Source organism: Megascapheus bottae, chromosome 11, assembly GCF_031878675.1.
Source record: "Megascapheus bottae isolate mThoBot1 chromosome 11, mThoBot2.hap1, whole genome shotgun sequence".
NCBI lineage: Eukaryota > Metazoa > Chordata > Mammalia > Rodentia > Geomyidae > Megascapheus > Megascapheus bottae.
The window spans coordinates 53678877-53690913 of record NC_143519.1 but is presented as its reverse complement, the minus strand read 5'-3'; the positions used below and the strand labels follow the sequence as shown (position 1 = coordinate 53690913).

At 37.9% G+C, this 12037-nt stretch overlaps 1 protein-coding gene across 2 annotated transcripts in view; it reads left to right on the top strand.

Annotated features, from left to right (window-relative positions):
* Positions 1-1629: 1629 nt before the first annotated feature.
* Positions 1630-12037, top strand: part of Postn (periostin) — a 32599-nt gene continuing 22191 nt past the window's right edge. The window contains exons 1-7 of one of the 2 annotated variants that reach the window (XM_090342292.1): positions 1630-1828; positions 2938-3036; positions 6410-6474; positions 8165-8322; positions 9903-10067; positions 11022-11168; positions 11823-11964. In XM_090342292.1, coding sequence (XP_090198418.1) covers positions 1710-1828; positions 2938-3036; positions 6410-6474; positions 8165-8322; positions 9903-10067; positions 11022-11168; positions 11823-11964 — 895 coding nt within the window. In that variant the 5' untranslated portion in view covers positions 1630-1709. The remainder of the gene's footprint in view (positions 1829-2937; positions 3037-6409; positions 6475-8164; positions 8323-9902; positions 10068-11021; positions 11169-11822; positions 11965-12037) is intronic. The other variant, XM_090342293.1, reaches the window with a different exon arrangement.

The window sequence follows — 12037 nt, the reverse complement described above, 5'->3', positions numbered from 1 at the left end:
CCTAACTCTTCAGTACTTTAAGACTTCCACATTGCAAAAGAGGTCTGGGAGGCATACTTCAGAATGTTGTTTGCTTTCTTAGTCAACTACTACCTGGTTGAAGAATTACTTTAACACTCGAAAGCAAAGCCCCACCGGAAGATTAACTGTAGAACTCTCCAGAAACTTGTAGGGTCTGCAACCCAATCCTGCCCATACACCAGGACAGCAACACTTCTGGTTTTCTGGTGATTAATTGAACAAATAGTCTTGTCTTGGGCTAGCTTCCAAACCTGATCCTCAGAGCTCAGCCTCCTGAGTAGCTAGGATTACAGGCATGAGCCACCAGGACCCAGTTTATCTTTCATTTTTCATGAATATTTTTATTATCTTTAGTCGTGCAAAGGAGTTGCCATTCAACAAAGCTATTTATAAATACGATGTATTTGATCAGTGCCATTCTCTTCAACATTCTCACCTATTCCTCTCACCCCGGCATCACTTTCCTTAATTTTTAGGATATATGTTGGATTTATTTTTGCCATTTACCAACAAGGCAGTCTCTATGTAGAATGGATTTTCTGTGTGATTAACCTGCCTTTATTTTCACCCACCTTCCCATATTTTCCTCTATTCTGTGATACGTAACGAATTTTTCTCCTTTTCCTCTTGATTCTTGGATCCCCCTCCACTTAGGCCTACCCTCCCTCTTATCAGATCCCATTTCCTGGTACGCGCAAATAATATAATTCTCCCCAAAGACAAAGCCCAAGATGCAAAGCTTTTAATCTATCATGTGTGAAACAGGTTGGTTGGGAATTCTGGGGTGTGACATGAAAATACTTTGGTTCTGGGTAAATTTTTTTTTAAAAAAAGATCCTCTTGGCAATAGCCCTACTTTTAAATATGTATTTAATTCTTCCATTGCTTTTGGATTAGTAATCCTTGCACTAGAGGCTGCAATGGGGTGGTCTGGTCGTCCTCAGAGAAAACTCCACATCATGTGATCTATGTTACATGAAGGAAAGCAACCAAGCACTAACAGTTTTTTTTTTCTCCCAACTTACTTTGGGGAAAGATGCCAAAAGTAGATTTATATATTCTACACATTCACTGAGGATGGGAAAATAAAAGGAAATGGGAGCTTTAGTTGTATGGTTCAGGAGAGATGCAAAGAAAAACATGAACTCTCCCTCATGCTTTGTCAGCAACTTTGGCTTCTGATTGCATTGTCTGTGCAAGGTTTAAAACAATCCAAACTTGGTTTGTAATATCTTTTGTGGTTATCTGATTGAATACTGTGTCCTGGTGAAAACTTACCTTGCAAGTCTTGTGTAGAATGTCTGTGACAACTGCGATTTAAAACAAAACTCAGACAATGATGTCATTTCAGAATATTCCTTAAAAATAAAAACCATATGCATAACAAACTTCTAATGTACTACAGGAGAGGGCTGAAACATGAACATGCAACCAGTGTCAGTGTTTCATACCATTAAAAATAAAATATCTTCCTGACAGTGAGAAAAAAAGGAAGCTCGGAGTCTTCAGGAAATAGGAGGAACTTAAACAGACTCCCCCTGGCAGCTTGAAGTTGCTAATGTTTCTTGGAGAGCATTCAGCTTCCCAGGTTGATACTGCGTCCCCTCCCACAACCCTGCCATGTATATAAACTCTGTTCTCCAAAGCCCACTGCCAGTTCTCTTCGGGATTAACTGGAGAGACTAAAGATGATTCCTTTCTTAGCCACATTTGCTCTGCTCTTGCTGTGTTCTGTTAACCCTGCAGTTGCCAACGGTTATTATGACAAGGTGCTGGCTCACAGCCGGATCAGGGGCCGAGACCAGGGGTAAGTCACTGGATTGTTTGATATGCTTCCCCCTTTTTGACCTTATTAGATGTACAGGAAAATGTACAGTCCCTTATATGTCTAAGTGTGTTTTTCTACTTGCTCAAGGTAGTGACTATTTTGTGTTTCTTAGTATGCATTTTAAACTTGAGGAATTATTATCAAAATATCTTGAAGTATTACTGCATTCTATGAGCTGTTATGCAATCTTAATGAACAAAACTTATCAGGGCATTCCTTTACAATTCATTTTACTTGTGTTTTCATTTTTCTCCTAAATTCTGGCATGGGATTTTCATACTTAAAGTATCTAATGTTAGAGGCAATCATGTAAAGAGCTTTGAAATATCTCATGTAATGTCAGATTACACTTCATGTAAATTAAATATGAAGATTAAATACATGGAAATGTGACTAGTTTTCTTCTTTAAGTATTTGACGCTTTATAGGATAAACACACCTACAACTGATCCTTTAAAAAGTGAGTAGACATGACTTAGACCTGACTAAGTAACTTTGCCAGGCCCTTTGAGAAGTTTATATAGATATTGGCATTTCTTCCTCTGCCTCACAGTAGGAAAAAAACTTGCAAATCTTTGAGAAAAAAAGCACCCAGTTAAAACTGTGGGAGAGGATGTTTAGAATTATTGCTTCCATTCAAAGAAATATAGTTTCCTTTATGCATCTCTACTGTTCAGAAGTTCATTGTAGTACTCCTTTATTTCTGTAGCTACCTAGAAAATTAGAGAGTTATAATGTCTGTGTACAGTAAAACTTGGATCCCAGAGAGTCTAAAGCCATCCCCATCCCCAAAATAAGTTTGTGTTAAAAGACATAAAAAGTATGTGCCTTTCAATAATGCAAGTATTCCTACTAGGTTAACTTTTGAAATATTTGGTTTTTTACTCTCAGGCAAATAATTTCTCCCACCCCATTTCTATCCCCATAGAACTCAGCAGGATTGGATCAGGGATTTGATTTGTGCTATCTAAAGACACATCTTTAAAAATCAGATGCATATATTAACTTTGAAAACAAAGCATCTGACTAATCACTATGAAAATGTAATCATTAGAACACTAACTCTTTCTCTTCCCTCAATTTCCCAGCCCAAATGTCTGTGCCCTCCAACAGATTTTGGGCACCAAGAAGAAATATCTTAGCTCTTGTAAGAGCTGGTATCAAGGTGCCATCTGCGGAAAAAAAACGTAAGTCTCACCTTTTTCATGATCTGCCAGTTCCTAGGATAACAATGATTTACATGCTTCATGTTGAGTTCACATCCTACTCTTCAAAATACCCAAAATGGTATCTTAAAAAAGACGGTGGTAAAGGAATCAGCAGAGGCCAGGGGCTCATGCCTATAGCCCTCGTTAATTAGGAGGCTGAGCTCTGAGGATCATGGGTTTTTGCTTACTCAAACTGAAAAATCTGGTTAAACCTCCAATGAACCATTAAAAGGCTAGAAGAGGACGTGGTATAGCTGAAGGGCAGAGCATCAGAGCAGAGAAAAGACAGGCAAGAGCGCAAGGCCCCAACATTTAAGCCCCAGTACCAGCGCACGCACACACGCACACACACACACACACACACACACAAAAGAAAAAGAATCATATCTGGATAAACTCTCTTCAATGTTACCAGTGGACCTAAGATTTCTCCTGAATCCACATGTATTAGAAGCCACACAGAGGCAGACTACATGAGACTGTGTTTACCTATAGCATCAGTGATAGACAGAAGCTTAAGCTGCTTCTCCTCTTTTCTCTTTCCTTTCTTTCCTTTCCTGCCTCCCTTTCCCTCTCCATCTTCTTCTTTCTCTCCCTTTCCCCCTCCCCCTTCTCTCTAGCTCTCTCTCCTCTCTCTGTTTTTCTCTACCTAGTGGATACACTGGCTTATTCTAATATAAATATTGGTGGGAAAAAATAAAAGTGTTGAATTCCTTCTGTGGTCCAAATTGGTCATTTTACAATGAGGGAACTGAGTCATAGGTAGGATAGGTAACTAAATCATAATATCTGTACCTATATCATCTATTTATCTTTATATATATATCATCCTAACAAAACTCATAATATTGATATCTATATAATCTTTCTATCTATAGCATGTCTTTCCATCTATCTATATACACACATACACATACATATATATCATCACTAATGAAAAAAATGGAAATGGCTTCTCTTTATTTTGCATTCATTTGGGCTGTCTTCAGGGTGAGATGCCTTAAGTATCAAGGGGTCTGAAGAAACTGTACTTAATTTACCATATTGAACTTCACTAAATAGAACAAATTGGTTTAAAAACTTATTGATAGCATATTGCTTTTGGTACAACTACTAAACCGAATCAGCCTTTTGAAGTCTTTGCCTGTGGAACATGGGTTTAAAACATATAGGAGGCCGGGAGTTTGGCCTAGTGGTTAAAGTGCTTGCCTAGCATGCATGAAGACCCGGGTTCGATTCCTCAGTACCACATACATAGAAAAAAGCCAGAAGTGTGCTGAGGCTCAAGTGGTAGAGCTCTAGCCTTGAGAAAGTCCAAGGACAGTGCTCAGGCCCTGAGCCCAAGCCCAGGACTGGCAAAAAAAAAAAAAAAACAACATATAGGAGTAAGTTTCTGAGAGCACAGATTGATGAAGTGAAATTAACTAAAAACATTCATTATAACAATTGTCCTTAAAATAAGCTATGGTAGACACTGGAGATAAGGATCAAGTGGTAGAACACGTGAACACAAAAGCCAAGTGAAAGGATAAAGCCCTGAGTTCAAGCTCCCAAGACCTGAATACACACACACACACACACACACACACACACACCACCTCTCAAAATTAAACTATTGTAAACAAATACATATATATAGGGTGAAAGGTAGTTGTGAACCCATGCCTACTTGACATGCATAAAGTTATCTTTATTTATAAAATAAGAAATAGAGTCTTAGCTGGCTTATGCCTCTCAATCACAACTGAGTCTATGAACCACAGGACTTTGTATCTGGGATTATTCATTGATTTCCCAGATGTGTGTGTGTGTGTGTGTGTGTGTGTGTGTGTGTGTGTGTGTGTGTGTGTGTTGGTATGGGAGCTTGAACTCAGAGCCTGTCCCTTAACTTTTTCACTCAAGGCTAACACTCTACCACTGAGTCACACTGCTATTTCTTTTTTTTTTTTTTTGCTAGTTAACTGGATTTAATAGTATCATGTATTTTCCTCCCTGAGCTGGCTTGCTGGCATGGAACCCATTATCATGAGGTTTCAGCTTTCTGAGATCTAGGATCTAGGATACAGGCACAGGCCTGAGGCACCAACACCCAGCTTGATCCTTTCTCCACCTAGTCATTGTTCTCTAACAGCCATCTGCTAGGCTGTGAGTCATTTACACAATTATTCTGCAAATCTGTGTTCACAATGGCATTCCCACCCTTCTAGCCAGTCCTCCATGGAGAACTAGAAGGCTCTAGATTCTCCTTTGTTCTTTTCACTGTTGAATAGCATAGACATATTTGGAGCACACTAATTGCAAAAGAAAGGGCATGCACTCTGGCACTCAGAATTTTTAGGTTGAAAAAAATCTTTATTACATCCTTCCTGGAAGCTAAAAAGTATGCTGTAATCCTACTTTAACAATCTAATTATATTAGGGATGCCAAAGTTTATGTAGAACATAAGCCAAGATTCTTTCTTGTGTTCAGTTAAAAAAAAAGTCCTGCTTTGAAGTTTGGCCTTTTACCAGAAATGTAACAGTGTCTCCTTTGTTAAGCTATATTAGTGAACTTTCCACAAGTTGCTCTATTTTCACAAATGCATTTACATCTGTGCAAATGCTAGTTTCAGATACCCGAAGAAGCTAATCACACTGGCAAGAAGAATGTCTGGCTCACCCACTGCTCACTTCTGCTACAGTTGCCAGAGACATCTTTAAGGCTTTGTGTATTTGTTTGCCTTCTGACTGAATTGTTGCTTTGGGAATTGGAGGGAAGTGATGAGAAGACCTAGGTTTAACATACCGCACACAGTATATATTGGGCCATTAATAAAATACACTGTAATTGCCCAATAGGATGGGCAGAGGCATTTCCATTGTCAGTCTATAAAATTTTGGTTACTATTCCAAAAATGAAGATAAAATAAGATAATTAAGTAATATGTCTCACACACTGCAGAAAAAGGAATTATGAGATTTTAAAGCTTATAGTAACATGATGAAATTAATAGCTCTACTGATCATTCAATAAGACATACCATTATTTATCTGCCATAGAAATTAGACTTTATACAGTAGCACCACTTCCTTGTGAACAAAATTATTGATACCGATCCATGTTAAATAGTTGGGACATCTAGGATTGTATTAAGATATTTGATAAAGAGTGTCGTCTTACCAGGTAGTAGGATCAAGATCTTAGAATATTTTCCAGTCAGAGAGAAATCAAACTAATATAAACATATTGGTCCCAGAATAGGGGAATAAAACAACTACCATTGTAAGACTGTTACTAAATCATAGAGATAGATGATATATGTGTCAGGTTCATGATTATCCATTCTAATGTTCCTTTTCTCTCAACATATAGTACTGTAACATATGAATGCTGTCCTGGTTATATGAGAATGGAAGGCATGAAAGGCTGCCCAGCAGGTAAAAAAAAAAACAACTCTAAATCTTCTGAATTAAATGAGAAACTTGTAGGAAAAAATAACTGAGAGAGCCTGTAGAGAAGTCACTTGTATGTGTGTGCATCTATAGAGGACCATCATAGAATCAAAAGTTCTCCAACTCCATTTCTTTTCTTTCTTTCTTTCTTTCTTTCTTTCTTTCTTTCTTTCTTTCTTTCTTTCTTTTTCTTTCTTTCTGTCTGTCTCTCTGTCTGTCTCTCTGTCTGTCTCTCTGTCTGTCTGTCTTTCCAGTTGTGGGGCTGTCCCTGCCCCTGACCTCTTCAGCTCAAAGCTAGTGAGCTCTATCACTTTGAGCTACAGCACCACTTCCGGTTTTCTGGTGGTTAATTGGAGATCAGAATCTCAGGAGGGTTGGGAATGTGGCCTAGTGGTAGAGTGCTTTCCCAGCAAGCATGAAGCCCTGGATTCGATTCCTTGGTACCACATACACAGAAAAAGCTGGAAGTGTGTGTATTGTGGCTCAAGTGGTAGAGAACTAGTCTTGGGAAAGCTCAAGGACAGTGTCTAGGCCCTGAGTTCAAGCCCCAGGACTGACAAAAAACAAAAAGGCATCTCAAGGATTTCCGTGCCTTGGCTGGCTTTGAACCATGATCCTGGGATCTCAGCCTCCTGAGTAGCTAGGATTTGCAGACATAAGCCACCAGAGCCTGGTGAACAGCTTTGATTTTATCATGTTCTTTATATCAAAATTTCATTTTTTTCTTTTTCTATAATGCTGTCAACTAGAAAAGATAGCTTATATATTCCCTCTGGAAATTACAGGCATTTAAAAATCAATGCTGTCATCTCATCTTGGACTCTGCACAAATGTAATAACTATTTCTTTCTGGATGAGTGTCCAAAATCACACCAATTATCAAGTCAGAAAAGGCCACACTAATAAACTGGAGATATACAAAGGATATTTGTTTTCAGATTAGCATTTAAACACTAATCCCTGCTGACATTCAGAATTGACATTTCCTCTGTTTTCTTGATAAAATCAAAATGAAAAGAAGCAGGTCAATATACTGCTTTTTAAAAACCCAATATTCCAATAATAACTGAATTATTACTATCTTTCTAATCAGTAAGATAGAAATTACCTTTGCCCTCATCCATTTTTGTTTCTTTTTGTTTTGTTTTTCCAGTAAAATAGAGATATTCTCTAAAAATTATTATTGACAGCTGACACCCAAAGAGACTAACTGTTGCTTCAAGTGGATAATTCTAACCCAAATTTCCCTCAACACAAATTATATATGAAATAATAATTTGTGAGTGGATTATAGTATTTACACTGAAAAGATAGACTTCCATTGTAAAGGTGAGGTACAGAGGAGTTACAGTTATATAAATCAGGTAATGAGTACATTTCTTTTTGACTGGTTTCATGCCCTCCCTCAATTTTTCAGTTTTCCTTCCATCTCCCTTCCTTTTCCTAAGTTGCAGAGTTAATTTCAAACATAGTGTCTAGTGAGTATCACTGTTGAATTAGTTCACCCTTTGTCCCACGGTTCAGACTTCCTCTAAAATAGATGATTTATGGAAATGTTATTCCTGGAACTATTAATCAGATATGTAGGGGGAAGTTAGTGTACAGTTCAAGCGACTGGGGAATGGTATTTTGGAAGAATTCTCCTAAGCCTGTCTCCATTTTCTGATTCTTTCAGTTATGCCTATTGACCATGTTTATGGCACCCTGGGAATTGTGGGGGCCACCACAACCCAACACTATTCTGATGTCTCAAAGCTGAGAGAAGAGATTGAAGGAAAGGGATCTTACACTTACTTCGCACCCAGCAATGAAGCCTGGGACAACTTGGATTCTGTAATTCCTTATTTTTATTTGTACATGTAATGTGTGCTCTTCTCATTCCATTTAAACTAATTACCTTGAGTATTTATGGAAATGTTTCATCTTAATACTTGGTATTAATATGAACTGGCAATTCCTATTGAAGTCAGATACATTTACTCGCCCATAGGCATATTTCTCTAGCCATTATTTCACCATGTTTGCTATGTGGTTAATTGCTTGCGTTGTAGAACTCTACCTATGCTTACCCTTCCCGCATCTTGATGAATCCTCTTCTCTTCCTTAAGAACAAAAGAACAAACAAACAAACAAAACAAACAAACAAACTCCTCCAGGAACTCAACTCTTTACTTGCACTCTGATGACTTTAGAGCTTATAGCTATGAAATCTATTTCTTGCTCTTACTCTTCCTCAGGAAACTAAGCATTTCTAACGTCTATATCCATACCACCTACACCTTTTAAGTGAGACATATTCAAAATGCACTCCAAGTTCTCTCTCTACATAAGTGATTTCTACTTTTTTCTCCCATAATTGGCAGGATCCATCACAATGTGCAGAATTGTAGACTGTATGACATTTTCACTCACTCTCTCTTCCTCTTACAAACTATTATAATCAGTCATAGCTCATTTATGGTCTACAGTAATTCTCCAAACATTATTTCCATGGAGTCTTAACAGTCCATTAAGCTTGTAAATGTCACTTCTAATTTCTACATTGCAATGTAAAGAACCTTTCAGTGGTTCTTAATTAAGAAATCCATTTACTCCTTACTCAGGCATTAAGCCCTTCTTCATGATGATACCAAATACCTTGCCAGATGTCTTTCTTAATGTCTGGGAAATCTAAAAGTGTCTGTTGGCAACAATGGACATTTGTTCAATCATGGGACTCAGACTGACACCAAAGCATTCCTCCCCATTTAAGCCTTATCTACTATTGCATGCCTATCTCTAAACTACTTTAAGAATAGCAAGCATTTCTCCTTTGACTTCTGAAAGCCTTTATTTTTACCACCTACTTGCACCTACTGTTTGACTTGCGCCTGCTGTTGTAAGCAACCATAAGGTTGAGATTTCACCTTGCTTACCACATTTTCCATAGCATCACATATAGCATGGTCTAACTCATAGAATTAATGGATTAAAAGGTAGGGGGTAGCTGAGTTCTTGAATTTGTTACTATGACATCTTTATTCAGTCTTGATTCTTATATGCATTTTGGGTTTTTTTCCTCAGTTAAAATATTTACTATCCAATAATGTCATATTCTTCAATAGTCTTATCAATTAAAAATTTTATCTCTGAAAATACTCAAGTACCCTCTTAGATTCTGGATAAGCATTATACTTGAACTTACAAAAATCTTTAACCAATTGAAGTGATATCACTTTAAGTGATTTTATCAATGTTATATTGTCAACTATCATGAGTTAAGAAAATAACAAGAAAGTAGAAATCGAATGATAAAGAAAAATCTCCAAAGTCTTTATTAAGAAAGTTTTGACCTGTGCCAAGGAGACATAGCAAAAGTCTTGATAAATCAACACAGACATAAGAAAATAAACTTATATGTTAATTTTCCTCAGGATATCCGTAGAGGATTAGAGAACAATGTGAATGTTGAATTACTGAATGCTTTGCATAGCCACATGGTTAATAAGAGGTTGCTGACCAAGGACTTAAAACATGGCATGGTTATCCCTTCAATGTACAACAACTTGGGACTTTTCATTAACCATTATCCAAATGGGGTAAGTTTCATTTGAAAAGCATTCAACGTGTCTTCTTAATTATGTGTGTACCTTCTGTAGAATGTTCACATAAATTATGAACATAATTTAAGTTCATAAATAAATGAGCAGAACATGAAATAGCTGTATTGAGGCTTTCTCTAAAACACAGGGTAGGGTATCTAAATTTTCAATCCAGTTACTGTTTTCTATTAATAACTGTGAAGGATGAGTTACATAGGTAGTTCACTGGGAGTAGATTTAGATGTTTCAATCCAGGAAAATTTTCCTAGTTGATGTGTCTCAAATAATTTTCATAGATGGACAATAAAGGATCGTCAGAGAACATTCTCTAGATTGCTTGAGCTTCTTGTGAGTTTGGGTCAGAGTTTTGGTGGCCAATTGCCCAGAAAGTCACAGGGTTCTTTCAACAGTCAGATTCCCAGGGACCCAAAAGTTCAGTGATGAGGCAATACAGACAAATCCTTGCAAAAGAACTCATTATCCTGTCGCAATAATTACTTTTGTCTCTGTCAGATGTTATTTTAGGATGAATTCGAATTATTTACATAACCTACTGACACATTAGAAATAGTTCATGATTATTTGCTTTGAAGAAAGAACAAAAGATACTCTGGTTTCTCTTCAGATCGTATAAATCTTTCCCCTTTTACTAAAGAAAGAACAAAAGAAAAGCAACAACTCAGAGGGGAAAACTGGTTTGGATCATGGTTCTGGATACACTCTTAATAGTTCTCTTTGGTCCTGAAACAGCATGGTTTTCACTTAATGGCTTGCTTTTCAGAGATAGTCACATGTAAGCCAGATTTCACAGTATATACATTCAGAATACAGGCTCCTTCATCATGTACTTACTAGGAAAAAATGAAAACTAGGAACGCTCACTCTTTTGGTTAGTGAGCAATTCTTCTCTGAGCTTCTACGGATAGATCTGACTTTCAGTAATGCTTACAGGTTGTCACCGTTAACTGTGCTCGGGTCATCCACGGGAACCAAATTGCAACGAATGGTGTGGTCCATGTCATTGACCGAGTGCTAACGCAGATTGGTACCTCCATCCAAGACTTCCTGGAAGCAGAAGATGAACTTTCATCTTTTAGAGTAAGTACAGGGCTGTTCCTCTTTCCCGGTCCAAATCTAAGAGCAACAAAACACCGCTAAGCCAAACTAGTGGAAAAAGTAAGAGCTATATTTCAGAAAGTGGGATGATTTCCAGGTTCTTTTAATCTAAAGTAATAATACATAGGGGAACATGATGGATCAGGAATGGTGTGTTTTGTGTGTCCAGCACAGTTCTTGTATGCACTGCTCTAGGAGAGTGTCAGCAGGATTTCCACTCTATAAAACACCATCTGATGGAAATTGGAAGTGAATCAATTGAAAATGTGCTTAAAAATCTACAAAGAGGCCAGAAGTTTGGCCTAGTGGTAGAGTACTTGCCTAGCATGCAAGAAGTCCTGGGTTTAGCTCCTCGTGGTACCACATGTATAGAAAAAAGCCAGATGTGGTGATTTGGCTCAAGTGGTAGAGCTCTAGCCTTGAGAAAGCCCAAGGACAGTTCTTAGGCTCTGAGTTCAGTTACTAGGACTGGCAAACACACACACACACACACACACACACACACACACAAAGAATGAGCAGTGTGTATATGGAAGTTGTTGACTTCCTGTGACTGCTCGCATGAATGCGTTCTGGTTATCCTTTGGATTTTCCATATGCCTGTGTACTGTCTCTAAGATCACATTTGTGTTTCAGACAGCGGCCATCACATCTGACTTACTGGAGAGGCTTGGGAGAGATGGTCACTTCACACTCTTTGCTCCAACCAATGAGGCTTTTGAAAAACTCCCCAGAGGAGTCCTTGAACGGATCATGGGAGACAAAGTGGCTTCTGAAGGTAGTATAACACCTTCCTCTCTGAGAATTCATCCAGGTCTTGGAGAACAAGGGGATGAAAAGAGATTGATTCT